Source organism: Quercus suber, unplaced genomic scaffold (genome assembly GCF_002906115.3).
Source record: "Quercus suber isolate HL8 unplaced genomic scaffold, Cork oak 2.0 scaffold_70, whole genome shotgun sequence".
Lineage (NCBI taxonomy): Eukaryota > Viridiplantae > Streptophyta > Magnoliopsida > Fagales > Fagaceae > Quercus > Quercus suber.
In genome coordinates this window covers 1,260,132-1,280,381 of record NW_027069535.1, presented here as the reverse complement: position 1 = coordinate 1,280,381, position 20,250 = coordinate 1,260,132, and the positions used below count along the sequence as shown (strand labels likewise).

The 20,250-nt window shown below is 34.6% G+C and overlaps 3 protein-coding genes and 1 long non-coding RNA gene across 7 annotated transcripts; 1 reads left to right on the top strand and 3 right to left on the bottom strand.

Moving 5' to 3' along the window:
• Positions 1-9,981: 9,981 nt before the first annotated feature.
• Positions 9,982-16,347, bottom strand: LOC112000410 (putative disease resistance RPP13-like protein 1). Of its 4 annotated transcripts, none has more exons than XM_065773179.1 (5): positions 12,654-16,347; positions 11,648-12,057; positions 11,238-11,559; positions 10,975-11,120; positions 9,982-10,738 (listed from the first exon to the last, which is right to left on the bottom strand). In XM_065773179.1, exon 1 carries the CDS (start codon positions 16,223-16,225, stop codon positions 13,490-13,492), a length of 2,736 nt encoding a protein of 911 aa, XP_065629251.1. In that variant the 5' UTR covers positions 16,226-16,347; the 3' UTR covers positions 9,982-10,738; positions 10,975-11,120; positions 11,238-11,559; positions 11,648-12,057; positions 12,654-13,489. The 4 variants fall into 4 exon arrangements, with proteins under 4 accessions (XP_065629251.1, XP_065629252.1, XP_023888300.1 ...); XM_065773180.1 differs by having other exon boundaries at positions 9,982-11,120; positions 11,648-11,734; positions 11,857-12,057; XM_024032532.2 differs by having other exon boundaries at positions 9,982-11,120.
• LOC136067408 (putative disease resistance protein At3g14460) lies at positions 12,683-13,438 on the bottom strand. Its single transcript, XM_065773201.1, has one exon. The coding sequence runs from the start codon at positions 13,436-13,438 to the stop codon at positions 12,683-12,685; it is 756 nt and encodes a 251-aa protein (XP_065629273.1).
• Positions 16,348-16,868: 521 nt separating the features above from the next.
• On the bottom strand, positions 16,869-17,798 carry LOC112000408 (uncharacterized). Its single transcript, XM_024032531.2, has one exon. The coding sequence runs from the start codon at positions 17,796-17,798 to the stop codon at positions 16,869-16,871; it is 930 nt and encodes a 309-aa protein (XP_023888299.2).
• Positions 17,799-19,364: 1,566 nt separating this feature from the next.
• On the top strand, positions 19,365-20,244 carry LOC112000403 (uncharacterized). The gene is made up of 3 exons (XR_010628874.1): positions 19,365-19,443; positions 19,549-19,703; positions 19,994-20,244. It is a non-coding gene; the product is annotated as an uncharacterized LOC112000403 (long non-coding RNA).
• The last annotated feature ends 6 nt before the right edge of the window (positions 20,245-20,250 follow it).

Sequence of the window (20,250 nt, the reverse complement as noted above, 5' to 3'; positions counted from 1 at the left end):
TCCTTCAATAATCGGGTAATATTCCCAATTGCAATCTGACTCCACCACTTTAGTTGTTTTTGACAACGGCTTATCTTACCCTCCACCCTAGTCATTGCTTCACCGGGTGCATTGAAAAGCAAAGGGATGCATTGTAGAACAAGTAGGGTTGAATATTCTCAATTCTGAATTTGCATTATGGAGGTGAGCCACGTTGTTTCAACAAGCCTCAAATAACAATTGCAATTACCTTAGAATTCTTGCTAAGCCTCTTTGAGCTCATCAATGTTGAATGGTTGACCATGAGAGTGTCCGTGGGAATCAATCTTGAGGTTAGGGCTAAAACTAGTTCAATTTTTTCCAATACCTCAGCAATATGAAAAATTAATCCGTTAGATATCATTGGCAAGTTAAGATTTATTTTGTGTATGGTTTACCTATAAAAAAAAAGGATTTATTTTGTGAAATTGCTAAATATCAGAATTTCATTATACTTTCAACCTTGTTTTCAAACATATTACAACAGAGCATACTTTCAATTTTTTTTTTTTTTTTTTTTAATTTGATACACAGTTTAAAGCCAGTAAAGACCGGAAAAGCACCCCCTAGATTGATGGGGATAGATAAAATTCCTGAACAATCAAGTGATCCACTACCAGTTGTGTCCTACTGTTCTGTAGTATCTTTGATCTTTATGGTTCTATATGCTTTTTGATGAGTTTGATAGCATTAGCATTCACATCTTCTAAGAAAAAGCAATTGTCCAATTACCACTGGAGATTTTGCATGACCTCACCTCTGTCAGTAAACATTGGTGAACCCTTCATTCAACTAGCCCTTCACTACCAAAGTGCAGTCCTAGCTTCTACCCACAGGGGAACCCCAACATCAACCCATTATCTAGGTACCTGGGAATTAACTGGTAGGGACAAAACAATTTGGGCAATTAGGCAGTAGAGGAAAAGGTTATTAAATTCCCGAGCTCAATCAATGATATAATCAAGCTAAAATCGAGGTTATACATATTTATGAAGATACGTACACTAATGGAATCTTCAAGTCATGATTTCACTCAAATCTTTTAAGACTTTACTTTTATAATTTTATAGTAAAATTACAATTTTTTTTTCTAAATCACACCAATGTTTATTGCTCTTAAAAAAAACTAGCCTTATCACACGCGCTCCGCATGTGTGATGAAGCTCTTTTTTTATTTTAAGTTTAATGTAATTTTTTAATTTAACTTTACCTGTTATTAGTAAGGTTGAAGAAATTTTTAAGAAACTAAAATTTAATATTCGAAATAGAGTAAATTGCCGGGTTTAGTGTGTGCTAGGTTTTAAGAAAAAATGTATCAAATGCACCTAAGATATGTTTAAATAAAGAATGTGCTAATTTTTAGGAAAAAATTTCCCAGGCAGTTTTTTTTTTAATTTTTTTGAATTACAATTTTAATCCTTTTTTTTTTTTTTTAAGAATAAAGATTATCTAATTAGATTAAGAGTATTTTTTACATTTTTTGAAGTCATAACTAACCTTCTAAATCTTCTTAATACATAGAGATAAAGACTGAAGTGGATGAAGAGGTAGAAAAATAATAACATAGATGAAGAAGATAAAAAGGAGAAGAAAATAAAGTTGAGAAGTGGAGAAAGTAGAGATGTGTCTGGATGAGAAAAGAAAAGACAGTAAAGTAGAAAATTGGAGAAAGTGGGGATACTTGTGTAGAGAAAAAAGGCGGAAAAGATAGTAAAGTAAAAAAATGGCGAAAGTGGAGATACATGTGTGGAGGAGAAAAACAAGAGGGATAAAAGAAAAAAGAATAGGGAAAGATAAATAATTAAAAATAAAAAAAAAAAACTATGATCCCTTCCAGATCTGTAGAAATGGGGAAAAAAAATCGAAAAATAAGGATTCAGAGTGTGGAAGGGGGGCGAAGTATGAACAAAGAAAATGTATGAAAACCAACTTCTTAATATATTGCAATACAATAAGAACGCAAAAATAATATAACTATGCATAATGAACAAGTACAAATGTTAATTTTTTTTGTTATTGTTGAGCCATTCTTGCAGTTAATTAAGTTATATTAAGAATGGATTAAACTATTTAATAGATAATTTTCTTTCCTTAAAACCGTAGGGGCTCATTTATAATGTAATAAATACTAAAATAGGAATTTAAAAAGATTAGATCCAACCCAATCCCACACCCACCCCCGGCTTCTCTCAGTTCCGTCCCTAGCTGAAAGTATGGTTAAGACTAAATAATAAAAAGAGAAAAAGAAAGTAAAGGAAAAAGCCAAGTGGAACCATCGTACCCATAAATTGTGTTTATATTCAAAAAAGTAAACCAACTTACTTTGTAAAGTAAAGTGGATGTGGATGTGGACGTGCCCGCAAACACCAACAAATAATGTTTTTACTTTTTAGTGGTTAAACTTAAGAACAAACTTATTTAACTTTTTTTCCTCAAAAAAAAAAAAAAAAAAAAAAACTTATTTAACTTTTGTTGAATAACATAATTAGATTTTTGCTAGACATAGGAAGTGTGCTAAAATAGTATATTTTTACATAAAAAAAGGTAAAATTAAAAAAAAAAAATGTACATAAAATTCTAAAATGAAAAAGTTAACTTATAAATGAGTTTTTTTTTAAAAAAAATTATTATTACATGTAAAAAGAGTGAAAAGAAAAATGCATCCATAAATGGTAGTTGCTTGCAGCCTCTAGGGTTAAAAGAAAAGCTTTCCAAATAGCATTTGCCAAATCAGCTTTCAGATATAACCAAGGAGCTCACCTAGCAATGGCTACACCAAGATGGTGGTCAGCGAGTCTCCCTAATGACATCATCGAAGACATCCTTACTTGGCTGCCACCGAAACCCTTAGTCCGATTCAGATGCGTTCGCCAATCTTGGAATTCCAAAATTTCTGACCCCGAATTCATTAACAAACACCTCAGTATGAACAAAGCCAAGTCATTATCATTAGATGATGATAACAACAACAACAACAACAATGGTTATCTCCTATGTAGGTCACCAAGGCCAGTGCATGATCCAAGATTGGTTATGGCGAGAGAGTTGTGTACGTTCGTTTGCAATACGAACAGCGACAGTTCTTTGACAGAGATATCTAGGTTAAGAATTAATCCAATTTATCATGACAGTTCTTTTGGCTTCTGCAATGGCATTTGCTACGGGACTATCACTGTTAGTCATCCAGCTCCTTGGAACTTTTGCGGCACCAGTTATCAGTGGCATTTTTCGAAAACACGTTCTCCTGTTTATCATACGGTTAGAAATGCTGGAATATACTTGTGGAACCCAAGCGTTAGAAAGCATAAGAGACTTCCAGCTGTTGTCGATGATGACCGTTTTAATTATCGCTCTTATGGACTTGCGTTTCCCACTTCTCAAAACAATGACTTGAAGCTTTTGGTATTTGGGTGTTCCGTTAACAGAGAACAACTTCGGGCCCAGGTTTACACGCTGAGTACCAATTCGTGGAGCTGGGTTGAACAGCCGCTGGAGCCACTTGATGGGTCTGTAGGATCTAGACCTTGGATTGATTCATCATCTTGTTTATTTTTTAGTGGAGCTTTGCACTTTATAGCTACCACTTCTCAGGGCTACGGATTCATTTTGTGTTTCGATGTTGATCATGAGCAATTCCAGGCGATAAAACTACCGCATAATTTCTCATTGTCTCCAGAACTTGCGGTGTTCAAGGGATCGCTGGCTTTGATTGCTTTCGACCAAGATGGAGTGTGCCACATTTGGGTGATGGGGCAGAATGGTCTTGCTGATTCTTGGACTCCAACAATTTCTGTACCGTTGCCAGGTGTCAAGAACTTCTTAGGCTGCACGAGCAGTGGTGAACTTGTGATTACGAAGTCAGATAATCAAATCTTTTCATTTGACCTTGAGAGTCAAAATGAGAATGGTTATGGAATTCTAGATTTTACAGAGGTGGTTTACACTGCTAATCTCTTGGAGAGCTTACTTTTACTCAATGAGTAAACCATTGAGTAGTCATCTTTGAAATTCACTTTGACATGTCAGTCGTTGTATCAAGTAAAATCTGTTGGGAAGTTTTTGTACCTATGTTATTGCCGTGCTTTCTTTCTTTTACGTAGATGGACAAAATAAGTTATGACTTTTACTTATCAACAAATGTTTACTACTCTTTCTAGTCCTAGCAATGTCATAGTGAAAAACAAGTCTAGCCATCGTAATGTTATTTAATTGATTATAGCATAATGATTACTGGGTTTGGAATCAAGTTAATAATTTGATCCCCAGGATACAAAAGAAACTTTTCATGACCCGTGCTTGTAATGTAGAGTTTCATTTGGTTTGCTCCTGTATGAATGTTGTCTGTGATTTGGGTCCTCTCATATGTAGTTTCTCTGCCCAATTAGGAAAAATGGTGCTAGGTGATTTATGTTAGCTGCCTCATATATGATTTGTTTGTTGGTTCTTATGGCTGAATGTTATATGTGTTTTGGGTTCTCTAATGTATCATGTGGTGTAGGAAACGTGTGCAAATGGGATTGATGAGTTGTGGAGTACAAAGATAGCTCTTCTTTGCTTTTGTGATATAATATAAGCATACATCAAATATACAAATGTACATAGGACATAATAGTGAATGGAGCTTTGGTTTTGCTGAAGTATGATCTTACTTCTTAGGCATGCTAACTTTGAATGGTGACTTCATTGGAGACCCATGGACATACTCGAGTGTACACTTTCCTTTTACCAATTCGGCTGTAAAAGTGAAGCGATTTAGGTATTAAATGACTTAATAGTCCTACACCTAAATGAAAGGGACATAGAGAAGATTTCAAGTTTTCAACACTAAAAACTGGGGTCATATATATGAGAGAACTGAGTTTTGAAAATTATTGTTGATTATACAATAGTGTTTCAAATCTATAGCATTTACTTCATGATAATTACTCTTTATCATCAAAGCAAATAAGCAAATAAGAGACTACAATTGAGATAATTAGAATCCACATGACATAAATGAAATGTTGAAATGATAAAAAAATATGTCTAAGCAAAAATGGAAATATCAGGCAATAGATATTCATAAACAAAGAAATCCTCCACCTTCGGGAAAAGTGGGGTCTGTATTGTGGCATGTAAGGCATCTAACCAAATCAAATGTTTTACTCTTTCAGATACATCCTAGAATTAGATAAACTTTTTATGAACTTTCCACAGTATAAAGTCTAGCTAGTCTTACTCATGAAGAAAAGTGAGGACGACAAAAGCCCTATCCGGTCAAGGATGATTGCTTTGCTTAAGGCGGCCAATTAGGTATCCAAGTAATTAATAAGAAAGAAGAATAAAGTGTTACATAATTAAGTAGCTTTTACAAAGGCAACTACGATTTGAATTTAAGCCACTATCTCTAACAAAAGATTTCAAGGAACATAATTTCCAAGTAGAATTATTCCTAAAAAGATTACAATAAATTTACTACCATATAAATGAGTCGATTTTGACTTAAGTACTTCCACAAATCTTTGGTGTGATTGGAAACAATTCCAAGGATGATGTTGAATGAAGCTAGACCATCCTTTCTCAATGCTACCATAACCTATAAAAGAGGAGAGCCCATTTAGAACTGCAACTTCAAGTAAAAACTTCGACATACCAAGCAGCAAATGATTTTTGGAATGTTATTGTACAACATGCACATGATTTGGTATAAACTATAAAATTGTAGTTTTAATATCAAATTATAAAACCATCTTTCTAAAACAAATATAGAATTCTTTAAATTTTGTGCTAATTAGCAATAAAAAAAAAAATGTTTCAAAGCTTTGATCCAAGGAATAAGATTGTTATAAAATAAATTTTAAAAAAGAACTGTTATCTTTCAAAAGTATCAAAGCTAAAATTATTTATGTAATAATATACTGTTTTTCAAAAAAAAAAAAAAAAAAAATAAGTAGTAAAATTTTTGATGCAAAAATGGTTAGTCTTTTTTTTTTTCTCCTACTTGGAGATTATACGTGAAATTTATGGTGCTTGTTATGAACAATGGGGATTTGTAATCCAATGGTAGGATTTTCAAAATATAAATCCAGCTAAAATTGAATTTTTAAAGTGAACATAATGAAACACACCTTTCTTATTTAAGTTTTTTTTATTTGCTTTTTTGACCAAAAATAAAAAGGGAATGGAGAGTATTAGTAAATGCTGGGACCTGAGAGGAACCACCAAGAACCCTTTTTTTTTTTTCTTTTTTTTTCTTTTTTTTGAGAAACAGGAACCACCACTAACCTAAAAAAGGAGAAACACCCAGAATGCCATAAGAAAGGAAAGCATGTGCCTTTCTAGTAATATCACTTACCTGTGGCAAATCCTTTCCCCCATGGCCATGATCTTCCTATTATTTGATTGTGTTTTAATGTGTTTCTTTTTATGTTGTGATGTGATCTTTAACCTATTGTGTGTGTTATTTCATTGGGTAATGCTACAAATACAAATTATTTTATAATATTTCTACAAACTGCTGACGTGACTTTAGTAATTTTCAAGTAATCATTGATAAACATAAATGTAATGTTAGTGGTGGACCCATATTAAAACTAATAAGAATTTGTCACATCAATAGTTTGTAAAAATGTTGTAAAATAGTATGTCTGTAGCATTACTTTATTTCATTTAGTGCATGACATATATTTTAGGTTAAGGATTAGAGCTCTTTTAATAACTTCTTTATTTAAACATGACCTAACAACACATAATAGAGGCTGGCCCACAGACAGAGCAATATTGGGTGCCTAACAATTTTTCAAGCCATACCCAAATTTCAAACTCATAATCTAGTATGTAGACCTATGAATGTAAATAAGTGGCCTAAAAGGCCTAATTTAGTTCATGAACCTAAACAAGGTGACAACTCCTAAACCTCCACCTTCGGTCCATTCAGCTAAGGCATAATTTCCATAGGGGGCATGAACCACACAGTGAGCCAAGTGCGAGATGGTGCACTCACAGCATGTAGGTATATAACATGCTTTTAATTGCTAGATCTAAATTTCTCAGGTGCTTTTAATTGTTAGATCTAAATTTCTCACATGTTTTAATCGCTAGATTTGAATTGTTCACATGATGAATTATTAGATTTGTTTCCTAACATGCCTTAGAATTAATATATGTAAGATGTGATCTTAGTTCTAGGGTTATTCTTTTGATTAGTTCATAAATCTACTTTTTTATGTCAAAAATGATTTTTATATATGCTATATACTTAAATCTATTATTTTTCATACCAAAAATGTTTCCCTATCTAACATATACTTAGATTTACTGCCTTATATATTAAAAAACATTTTTCTTTAATGAAAATCATTTTTTTATACTTACATAAAAACAGGTCTGCTATTCTCTTGTATAAAATACTTCTTTTACTTAAATAAAATCTAGATCTACTATTTTATTTATTTTGTTTATAAAAAAAAATTTCTTTAATTAATACAAAAAAGAGATCTAGTATTTTCTACCTTAAGAATACTTTCCTTTTTTTTTTTTTTTTTTTATAAAATCCTAGATCTCATATTTTATCTATATAAAAATATTTTACTATTTATATCTTTAATACTTCAAAATAATTTCTTTAAAAATAGATATATGAATGTTAGCTTGAGAATAATCCTAGATCTAGGAAAATTAATAGTTGAATGTTTGCAATTTTATATTAACATGTTCTGTGTTTGTATGATTTTTATCATGTCATGTTTATGGAAATGTGAATGGTCATCCTACGTTAGAAGATCGGATTTTCCAGGCAAAGTAGATGCCTAACACCTTCTCACTCTATAACCTAGTTCACGAACCTAGATCTCAAGTTCTTAACAAGTGTTTTATTCAATGTTTTTACTTTCTTTTGATTGTAGCAAGGACAAAAATGTCTTATACTTCCATAGATTGTAACTAGGATTCAAAATGATGTAATTGCTATAAAATTTAATTTCATTCAATTCAATGCAATGCAGAATTATTCATTTGTTTTTTAATTTTTCTTTTTTTGTATAAATTTCAACAGTGGCGACTCCAAAAAAAAATTCCCCAAAAGAGATTCCATGAGTCTCCTTTGAAAAGTCCAATTCCTGGCCACTCACAATGTGGCACCTAGTGTAGCATTGTAGTCTCACGTTCCAATTATGCACACATCTCCATTTAGGGTGGTCAGAGCCGTAATCATCGTAGACATTGCGAGGTGCGAGCAGGGAGGTATCAACACTATTGAGTTGTCAATGATTTATATTATTACATTCTCTAAAAACCACGCATCTTCTACTTGGTGCTTGGATGAACTTGTAAGAATTCTTGAGTGTAGGAAAAATGGCCTGTTGGGTTTACTAGTTTTTTACAAAGTAAGTCAATCAGAAGTATCTAAACAACAGAGAGAGTTTGGGGTGGTATTAGCTAAACATGAAGAAAATTTTAAAGATAATGTGGGCAAGGTGTAGAGATAGAGGATAGCTCTAATTGGAGTCGGTATTTTTTTCTGAATGGCATTAAGAGAATGGGTTTGTATATCTCATCATTAATCTCATGCTTTTCTTTTTCTTCATTTTTAGATAAAATATGAGAGGTTTATACAGATTTAACAAAATACAAACCAAGGATATTTACAACAAAATAGGTGCAGTGCCATTGGATTATCTACAGCAGAAGATGGGCAAAGTCTATCTACACCCTAACCCATCCAATCAAACATAATTGCATGCTTAACAAAAGATAGGCTCTGAGCATATTCTCTTATTCTTTCTGCTTTGTCTTTTCCTCTCTTAGATAAAAGATCTGCAGCCCCATTAGCTTCATGGTAGATGTGTTGCAGCTAAACATCCCATTGTCTCCCTAGAAGGTCCCGCATAAAAAACAATCATAGACGTTCCAACAACAGGATTGGATTGAGAAGTTGGTAGATGAATAACAAGAGTATATTCTGTTTCCAAACAAATCTGAAACCCAACTCCCAAGCCATGTGAAGACCATATCTAACAACCCCCACTTTGCCTAGGTTGTCTTAAGTGCTTCCATTCGTATTTAAAGTGACAAAGGGAAGATGAGAAGGGTTCCATTTGATATATTTTACAATGGGGGGTTTTAGAACGTTTTTAGCTGTGAGAAAATGGAACTCTCTAGCTTAATTACTTGTGTGATAGATGCATTCACTTAAAGAGGTAATGGCTTGAGAGAATATAAATCTATTTGTGTCTAACCACAGCTGCCACATTCCAAAAGCACAGTATTCCAGGGAACCCATTTGGGTCAAGCACAGAAGCGTGAGCTTCTACTACGTTTCTTTCCTCACCTAAAAACCGTTTCCAAACAACTACTTGCTAAAAGCCTTAATCTGATTTCTTGGCCAAAAAAATAAGTATTAATATTAATGATGCTTCTCAAATGCATGGATTATATGTCATTATTTTTATTTTTATTGTTTCAAGTGTATGTTGTAACGTACAAAACTAGATATCTTCAATTTGGTTTATTTTCATATCTATATTTCCAACTAATTGACCTCATTTAACATCTCTTATGCTTTATCCAAGAAATTATTAAAAAGATATCAGACACCAAATTAAATCGCACACGATTATTTATTTCTAACAATCCTATTGGAGTAGGTTCTCTTGCCAATGCCATAGAATCATTTTTAGATATTGAGTCAAATGATATTCGAATGGTAGGGATTCATGGCCTTGGGGGAATAGGCATGATTACAGTTAGATAAAAAAAAAAAAAAAAAAAAAAAAAAAAAAAAAAAAAAAAAAAAAAAAAAAAAAAAAAAAAAAAAAAAAGAAGGAAAGTCTTCCATTCAAGTAGAAGACCATAAAAGTCTTCCATGTAGAAGGATGATCTTACCTAAAAGGCCACCCATACAAGAAGACCATCTTCCACCACCGATTGTCCAACGATGAATGAAAAGCGCAATTGATAAGGGTATTTAATAACATAACAAATGACTGTTACCAACAGCAACATGCCTATTAAATCAAAAGACATTTTAGTAAGATCAATAAATGATAAGTATCGTCCAGAACTAGCATTCAATGCCAACATTTATGGAAGAATAACGACCAAGCAACGGATGAATAATCATTGCCAAATTAAATGGCCAACCGTTACACCAATCATATAAATGTACAACATTAATTGACAGATAGCCAACAGTTAGAAGATACAACTATAAAAGGCAACACATCTTCACAGATAGAGGGAAAATTATTAGATACTCTTGGAGTACTATAAATGCGTACTCCTTCCTCTCACATGAATGATGAATCTCATCATAAATTTAATTAATGTGACTCATCATTTATGTGAAATGAGGGAGTACACATTTATGGTACTCCGAGAGTATACAATAATTTTCCCAGATAGAGATATGTGCTCCATGAGACACATAGACTACTTTTTACTCTCTAAGTTATTATATTAACTCTTTGGAGTCAAAGTTTAAGAATCGGAAACCTTAAGTCGGTGCCATATCGGTACCGTTCCTAATCAACTCTCTCTCTTTTGCAGGCTCGTCGAACATTCCATCTTCCTTTCTTCAAAAAGATCTTCCATTGATATCTCTAGATGAACTACCCAACCGAAGGTGAATTTTCACTCTTAATAGTTTGGTGCCTCTACGAGGAGAGACAAATAAGCCATCTTACTCTTTCTACAATAGAAGGGTATCTTGTTCCAAGCCAAATGTCATGGAACATGAAGCTTTCTGACAATAGAGTTGCCAAAATTATCATACATGAGCACAGCATAGAATCCATAAGATATAGATCAAAATTATAGAAAATAAGTTGAATGCTTGATAGCTATATATGACTATATCATGTCAATTACATCATTCCATATCTTTTTCAATGCATATGGAAGATGAAGATACCTGAAATTTGTTGGATTTTCTTATGAAATAAGGCTCTTACATAATTTATTTAAAGCTTTTACCCATACCTATAACTCCTTCCAAGTCGTAGCAGCAGATTTCAGCTTCAGTTTTAATGAGATTGTAGAAGACAGAGAAAGTGCTACATTAATGAAACCATGGAGGATTTCAGATCCAAATCATGTGGTGATGGCGTTGACCACAGCATAGAATCCTTAAACAAGAGACAAAATTACTAGAAGTAAGCAAAATACTCAATACCATTGGAAAAGTAGCCAAAATAAAGCGCACAAATTTAGGAACATTTCACATGACATCTGAGCAAACTCACATGAAAAATGGTGAAGTTCTGCAGGCATCATGAACTCATGGTCACAACTGAGATACTTTAAATTGCATAAAAGATATGTTTTCTGGCAAGTCTAGGAGCTAAAATTGGAACTCCAGGCACCATTCTGTTCATTGCTTCACATTACATTACTGGATATATGGTGGTCCGAAGGTGAAGTAAACAGAACATGGCTAGCAGGACAAACAGCAATACAGCTCTTGGATGTAATTTGGCTTGCTGGAAGTTTTGATTGTAGGAGGTTCATTTGGGTTGTATACTATTGTTGGAGGCCTCAATATTTTTCACATTTTGTGTCTGAAAACTGCAATAAGAGTTGAAGAAGATTTAAAAATCATTTATGATTACATGTCCAAATTTTACACCAACAAACACAAATCAATTAAACAAACCTAACAATTACAGAGCATCTCCTGCTTTAAAAAGCATATTAGTAATTTCTGGCAATGACATGAGATTGACTTAAGATTAGCCTTGATCTATCATTGAACAAGCACCAGACAAAAATTTAGTCAGTTTCTCCCCACTCTGCCTCTGGCACCATTGTCTCACCATAGGAAAATTTAAAATTCTTGAAGTAGAGAGTAGTAATGTGCTGAACCTTTTGCGCTCTCCCTAGGAAGAGAAGAAAGAACCAAAAGCAGCAACCTATCCTTTGAAGAGGACTTCACATCTTCACATTGACCACCAATTCCCAATCTCGGAGAGTCTAAGCACGTCCCCCTCCACACCAAGCAATGTATTTCAGCTCCTTTTAGAAGGTAAAGAAGCAACACTAGCTATCAACTACCAGAGTGTCTACCTGAAATTGAATAGCATGCTATATTGGCTAGTTCAAACTTCAAATATATATGTTCAAAATTTTGCGTGATCAACAATGCAGTGAACGTATATTGACTTCATACACGATGAAAAATGACCATCAGCTACTAGTGGTATGAAAATTTTAGTTGTTTGTTAGCAGGCCTATCTTTTTTCTTTTTTCAAGATGTTTTTTTATGGGAAAATGAATCTTACCCACATGCAGCAATGCATTTTTATTTCTCTCTTTTTATTGGTTCTATAATCATACTTTTAAGCTTCTCATAAAAAAATTTAGATGGAATAGAATGATTTTTGGTAAAAGATTTTAAACTATTGATGAAGCTATTTTTAGAGGAGCCACATGCTTGATGAATAGATTGATAATCTCTAGAAGAGATTTCTTGTAAGAGGCTTAAAATTTATGGTTCTCAAATCAAACGTTGCATTGAAAAAAAAAAAAAAAAAAACCTAGTTCTTTGAAAAGGTATTTTGGCATTTACCAACAAAATTTTGATGTTGGCCTGATGATGCATGAAAATTAACGAAATTGAGCGGATAAGCAGAAGAAAGTTAATATTAGTGTAGAATAAGTACCTGGGAAGAAGCATTCCACAATTTATGACTCATCTAATTATTTTCTTATCAATACATATGTAGGAGATGTGAGCAATTTTGAGCCAGTCTTTCCCTTTCTCCTTTTCACATCCTTCTTCCAACAATGGGCAACTAGAGATTTGTAGCTCAAAAAGAGAGGTGGGCAAGCCTTCTTCTGGTAAGCATTGGAGCTTATTGCAGTGCCAAAGCTTCAAGCTTTTAAGAGAGTTGAGGTGGTGAAACCCCTTTGCGTTGAGTGATTTCAAATTTGGAAAAGATGAGATGGAGAAAGTGGTAAGAGTGGGAGGGAGTAATGCCTCTTCAGGAAAGGATTCCACTTCTTCGCATTTACTCTCAACTTTGAATACTTTGAGAGAGTGAAGACCTTGTAATCCCCACTCCATGCGACGGGAAATGAGTTTTTCGCACATCAAGATACAAAGTGTTACTAAATTGGAGGGCAAACCGCCCTGAGGAAATGATTCCAGTTCTGGACAACCATACAACTGCAAAGCCACAAGAGATGGAAGAAGCGTGCGCATTTCTTCAGGCAATGACTTTAAAATTTTGCAATTAAAGATAATAATCTCTGTCAATCTTGGAAAGGATACAAAATTTGGGCATTCCATCATTCCCAAACTGAGAGAAGTAAGATCTAGATAAGATCCCCCTGATGCTGAAAGTGATTCCAGATTTTCACAGTCATACATTTCAATAGATTTGAGCTTGGGGAATAACTCTAGTGAAAATGACCAGAGTGAATCACAACCACCACATATTTTCATAGTTTCAAGTGATGCATAGTAATGACCACTTGGCAACTGTATTTTCCCATTTCAATTCAATTCATGGAGGGCAGGAGCTCTAGGAAGTGAAAAAACAAGCTTCTCACAATCTCTGATTTCAAGTTTAGTCAAGGAGGGAAGGTGATTGGGCAGAGCCCCACTTAGCTTGGGACAAGAATATATGCAAAGCTCTCGAAGACAAGAGAAAATTTCACCTTCAAATATAACCCATTCCTGCCACTCTGGCATATACTCAAAGCTTAAATACTCAAGAGATCTGAACGGCTTAATTGTAGAAAAACCATTCCCATAGAACTCATCACCCACACAAAAAACTCCATCAAAATGTTTAATTTTGAGTTTCTTGAGGGCAGGTAGCTGTCCAAGTGGAGGCAAGGAGAAGCAATACTTACAATCGTAAAGCTTCAGGGACACCATATTAGAAAATGAACAATCTCCAATCCAATTTGGAAATCTTGTACCCTCATAATTTTTTATAGTGAGAGAAATCAAGTTTGTATGGGGACACAACTGCTCAAGCACATTTCTTTCATTTACTGAATCCTTAGTCTCATGGTCAAGTTTCCACTCCAACTCCAACTTAGATAGATCCTGTTTATCCTCTAATATAGCCTTTGTATCATCTTCAATGCTATGAACATTTTCCAAGTTTAATACAGACAACTTTCCAGAAAGACGTCGAAGCTCCCCCAACTCTCTAATGTAAGACCCCCCATGTTTGCCCACAACAAAAATAGGTAATCTTCTAAGATTTTTCATTTTACCCATTTGTGGTGGCATCTCTTTCATCTCAGTATCACTATTATCTAGGTGGCGCATGTTGATTAGTTTACTCATGTTGCCAGGCAACTCAATGATGTATGATGACAATATCAAGGTTTGCAAATTATACAAGCTACAAAAAGAATCAGGCAAGTGCTCGATTTTAGTGTCTTGAATATTCAAATAGCGTAGATGTTTCAAATTACCAACAGACACAGGCAATTCTAATATATTTGTACAACTAGACAATGATAACACCCGCAAGGACTTAAATGCCTGCAAGAAATCATCTATCATCTTCCCTACGTTGTTATATTCATCAAACTTAAATGATAACCAATCTTCTCCGAAGAAGGTTCGCAAACCCTTAGCTTCATAAGGGATCTCAAATTTCTTAGACGTGCCAAATCCAGCTTCATAATATGACAAATGACGTGTCTTTCTTGTAATTTCGTTGGATTCAACATTATCAAACCTAAAGCAAAATTTGCCACATATAGATCTTGCCAAGTCATTGATAAGATCATGCATTAAGAAATGTGACTTATTTGACCGTTGAAAAAATGACCTTGATACTAGATCATTAAAGTATTCTTCACCCATTTCTTCAAATTCCATATTTCTACCTTCTTTGGGTTGTTGCAATAAACCTTCAGCCATCCATAACAAGATCAACTCATTCTTATCAAATTCATAATCCATTGGAAAAATTGAGCAATACGCAAAGCATCGCTTCAAATGTGATGGGAGGTAATGATAGCTCAATCTTAAAGCCGGAAGGATATTATTTTTGGCATCTGGTAAATCCCATATATGACCGTTCAAAATCTTATTCCAGTGTGTTGGGTTTTGATACAAACGCAACGAACCCCCAATTGTTTTTGCAGCTAAAGGCAAGCCTCTACACTTTTCCACAATCTTTTTACCAATTGCCTCTAGGTGTGGAAATTCACAGGGCTTTCTATTTGCAAATGCATGTTGTGCAAATAAAACCCAACACTCATCATTTGATAGTTCCTTTAGACAATGATGAATTGGAATAGTGCGTATTTTTGATGCAACTTTTTCACTGCGTGTCGTAACAATGATCTTAATCTCTTTTGCCCCACATTTAAAAACTTTAAGTAACTCATCCCAATCATTATAATTCTCATTCCAAACATCGTCTAAAACAAGAAAAAATTTCTTCTCCATCAAAGCCTCCCTAATTGTAGTTTGCAAAAAATTCAAGCTTTGAATGTTACACGGGGAGAAAGTGACCTCCTCAAGAATAGTTTTTAATATCTTGAAACTGTCAAAGTTTTCTGAAACGCAAACCCATGCTTTGAGATCAAAACTCTCATTTACTCTACTATCATTGAATACAAACTGAGCGAGTGTTGTTTTTCCTATCCCACCCATACCCACAATGGGCACAACACAAATGCCATCGCTACTTGCATCATCTAATTGCCAAAACTTAAATATCACTTCTTTGTCAAAATCTCTACCAAACACACCACATTTTTCTGGGCAAGAAGTCGTTAATCGAGGTGATCGTAATGTTACTCCACCAACAATCTTTTTTAGACCAAGTTCATTCTGTTTTGCTATAATATTTTTTAAGCTCTCCAGAATCTTTTCTAGCTCAGATTGTATCCTTTTGTTGAATGAAATAATAGAAATAGAAAATGAGTTCCATACCTTACTAGTGTTATTTTGAGATTCAGCTTCTAGTTTGCATCGCAAGGCTTCATAGGCAATCTCATCCAACAGGTCATCGGCAACATAAACAGCATCTTTAAGCTCGTCCAGCCACTCTTCCACAGCTGGGTTCGTGAATTGCTTCTCCTCTGCATCAACGAGCACTGCATCAGCAGAAATCAGCTCTATTTTCAGCTTCTGCACCAATCCATCAATGGGTTTCCTTCCTTTGAGAAAGTCTAACACCTCGCGAGAAGCCAGTCTGTCAAACGCAACCTTAAGGAATGCAGAGAGTACTCCACCCACCAAAGCCTCCGCCATGCTATTTTCTTTGAGAAAGAAGTGAGTGATGAGAAACCAAAGGCAAGAGAACCGAAAGAGAGAGAATATCAACCGTTAGAGAGAGACAGAGAGGGGTTCTTGGTCACTGGCTCATGGTCCCTATAAAAATATCTAGTACTATCGGAAGTAGGAAGTTGCTTTGTTAAAGTTGTAAATGAATAGGCAAAGAGTTTACCTTAGGCCAGGTGTAAAAGCATTTACCCCTTTGATTATGATATTGGAATATTTAATTTAAATATTGTAAATCTTTTAGAATAAGAAAGGTCTATGTACATTCAGCAAAAAAAGAAAGGTCTATGTACTCTTATCAACCAAAAAAAAAAAACGGTCTATGTACTTTCTCAGAAAAAGAAAAGAAAAATAGAAAGGTCTAGGTAGTGTAGAAATTTGAAAATCTATGGTGTTAATTGACAAGACGTGCCATTACCAAATACATTTACTTATATTTTACACGGTTATTGTTTTTTTTTTTTTTTTGCGCTAAATAAGACAATATATTAACACAAAAGAAGAAAGCAGATACAAACAGAAAGGGAATGGGAAAGATTTAGCCTACACCTCCATCCACAAACCCGGAAACAACAGAGAGAGGGGGGAACCCAAAACTATTACAAAAGTAAGCTCATTGGGCAAGGGAATGAGCTACAACGTTAGAATCTCTAAAAACAAAAGAGGCATTCCAACATACAAAGGAGTTTAGAGTCGTACGGATATCCTCTATAATAGCCTTGATGGACCAGTGAGGAGTTGTAGATGGTTTTAGGATAGCTTTTATCACTGATTGGGCATCTCCTTCTAGCACAACTCTAGCAAAGCCTTCTCTACGAGCCAAAGTAGCAGCTAAGAGAGCTGCTTTAGATTCCGCCCATAAGGGCTCACCTGGGCATTCTTCTTGAGACTCAACTGCTACTATGGATCCGTTGCTATCTCTGCAAACCACTACCAACACCACCTTGTCAAGCTTCACTACTGCATCAAAGTTACATTTGATCCATCCAAGAGGAGGAGGCTTCCATGAGGGAGGGTTCTCTTTTTCTCCAAGGATCGATTGCCAAGCTTGTTTGTGCTGAATAAATACCTTATTTATTTGAAGGGAGAGCTTGATTGAGTCTATTGGTTGGTTTCCCCACACTGTTTGGTTTCTATTCTTCCAAATTTGGTCACAGAGAACTGCTACAAAAAGAGTAAACTCCTTTGCTTCCTTGCCTTGGATCTTCAACATTTCTGTTGAATTTATTATAATTTTTATCCACTGATCAATATTCATATCTTTGAAAACAACCATGTTTAAGGGCCAAACTGAGTTGGCCCAAGCCTGAACTGTGATGGGGCAACGTATAAAGATATGTTCAACAGTTTCAACCTCTTCCCCACAAACAGGACAGCTTATGTTAGGAATTGGAAATCTTTTACTAAGAATCTCCCAAACCGAAAGAGATTTGCAAACTATTCTCCAAAGAAGAAGCTTCAGCCTCTCATGCATTTTACTCTTCCACAACATCTTCCAATACTCTTTATGCATTAGCCCCAGTGAGGTGCTATTTTGTTGCATTTTTAGCATATATGCTGATTTTACAGTAAACTCACCTGATGGACTTAGTCCCCAGCATAAGGTGTCACACTTAGAGGAGTTAGGAATGTGGATATTGAGGATCCTTATAGCTGATTGAGTCTCAAATAAATCAAAAATTTTCTCTCTATCCCATTGTCTTGAGTCATGGTGGATGAGCTCGGCTACTAGCAAGTTGTTTGGAGCCACCCCAGCCTTGAGTCTTGGTCTAAAATCTGGCTCTTTAGGGACCTAAGGGTCATCACATATGTTAATACTTCTTTTATCTCCCACTTTATAGCACATGTCTTTCTTAATGAGCTTGTTACAACTAAATAAGCTCTTGCAAATCCAAGACGCTTGCTTAGGTGACCTTGTATTGGAAAAACTTCCACCTCTTAGATATTTTCTTTTAAATATTTTTATCCAATGCTTATCCTCATCTTTTTAGACCTCCCAAGCTAGTTTGGCTAGTAGAGCCTAGTTGAAATCTTCACTTTTTCTAAGGCCTAGACCTCCCATGGACTTGGGTTTGCAAATAGAATCTCAGTTCTTCAGGATGCAACAACTGGAACCATTTTCCTTTGGACCCCACCAGAATTTCCTATTTAAAGCATCAAGCTTCTTAGTTGTTTCTTTTGGGAGTCTGAGAGAGGACATAACATATGATGGCATGGCTAAGGTAACTGTGCGAATTAGGGAGGTTCTAGCAACTTACGAGAGTATCTTAACTTTCCAGCTTTGGTACTTCTTCTCCACTCTTTCCACCACCTCTTGAAATGTACCTTTCTTTGACTTTCCTATCAACATTGGCAGCCCAAATATTTTCCTTTTGACCCTTCAATTTTCAAACCCATACTCCCAGCTAGCAAATGTTTAGAATGCCAACTAGTTAGATTTTTGCTGAAAACCATGGTAGATTTGTGGGAATTTATCTTTTGCCCTGACCAGGAAGAATAAGTGGATAGACATTCTTTGATGGACCTTATATTCTCTTCCTCTGCCCTCCCAAAAATAAACAAATCGTCTACAAATTGGAGATGAGATATTGGTTGGCAGCCCTTAGCAAGCTTGATACCTTTTAGCTTATTACTCTCTTCAGCTTTTTGCAAGAGTTTGGATAGCACTTCTGCTGCTACAATAAATAGGAATGGGGAAAGAGGGTCCCCTTGTCTTAGACCTCTTTGTGGTTGGAAGAATCCATATGGGGAGCTATTTATGAGTATAGAAAAAGAGGTAGTTGAAATGCATTCTGAAATCCAATTTATCCATCTTTCATCGAATCCAAAATTTCTTAAGACATCTATATATTACTAAAAGCTGAAGCGTAGCATTTAATGTTGCTACGCTCACATTAAGCCACGTCAGCAGACACATCATTTCCATCATCTTTTCTGAATTTTTAATTTAATTTTAAAATACATTTTATCAATTTTAAAATCCTAATAAAACTAAAATTATTTCCAGCCATGTCTCCACTTTAAAGCTCACTTCTTTTACATTTAATTCCATTATAAAGCCCAAACCCTTTATAAAGCCCAAGCCCACACCCAAAGCCTTTTCAACTAATACCCTTTGTCAAACCTAATGTTTTTTCACGGTTACAACTTCCTGTCTCTCAGTCTCACGTTTTGTTTCATTGTTTCAGGTTTAGTCCCTTCCCTTTCCCCTTCCCCACTTTTTGATTCTCATGGTTTCAGCTTCTGTTCTACTGTTTCACTCACGGTTTCATCTTCCTGTTCTACGGTTTCAGCTTTCGTTTAGGCTTCTAACGATAGCCTCTCTGTCTTCCTTCCTTCCTTCCTCTCCTCACATCAAATTAGTATATTTGGGCTGTTTTGATTTTGGATTTCAACTTATAATTCAAAGAAAGATGAAGTTTTGCTCTCCACACATCATGCACAATCAGTTATGAATGTATTTTAGAATCATTTATTATTATGTTTGTGAGTTTTGTTTTGTTAATTTTCAAAATCTGTTTATTATTAAAAAATTCTGCCTTTCTTATGTTATTTCCAGTCTATTCTATTTAGTTATTAAGTTAATTTACCAAGAATTTTATTTCATATAATTTAATATTTTATACCTAATTTATCATATTTGCCTTCTGTTTTGAAGATATTGGGAGTGTCACCCATGATTTTAATAGTTAAATCTGAAAGCTTAATTCTGACCCTGTAATTCTATTGAAATTACAGATTTGTTGAGATCTTTGTCAATTACAACACTTGGGTAACTTCCAAGAAGAGCTGCTAGAACAAACTGATAGGTTAGGATGGTCTGATTTCCCTTCTACTAATCTCATACTTCGTATTAGATTTTGTCCATTTAGTGTATTTGTGTTTGAATTGATTCTGATTTGCATGTTTTAGCAAGCTTTTTTCTTTACAGATTGATTTTATTTGCCAAATCTGAAGTTTAGAGTGAAGATTTTGTTAAACTCTGTGTTACTGCA

Bases quoted from the DNA above. Each gene is read 5' to 3' on its own strand.
- LOC112000408 (XM_024032531.2), bottom strand. From the start codon at position 17,798: ATGCAACAAAATAGCACCTCACTGGGGCTAATGCATAAAGAGTATTGG.
- LOC112000410 (XM_024032532.2), bottom strand. From the start codon at position 16,225: ATGGCGGAGGCTTTGGTGGGTGGAGTACTCTCTGCATTCCTTAAGGTT.
- LOC136067408 (XM_065773201.1), bottom strand. From the start codon at position 13,438: ATGAAAATATGTGGTGGTTGTGATTCACTCTGGTCATTTTCACTAGAG.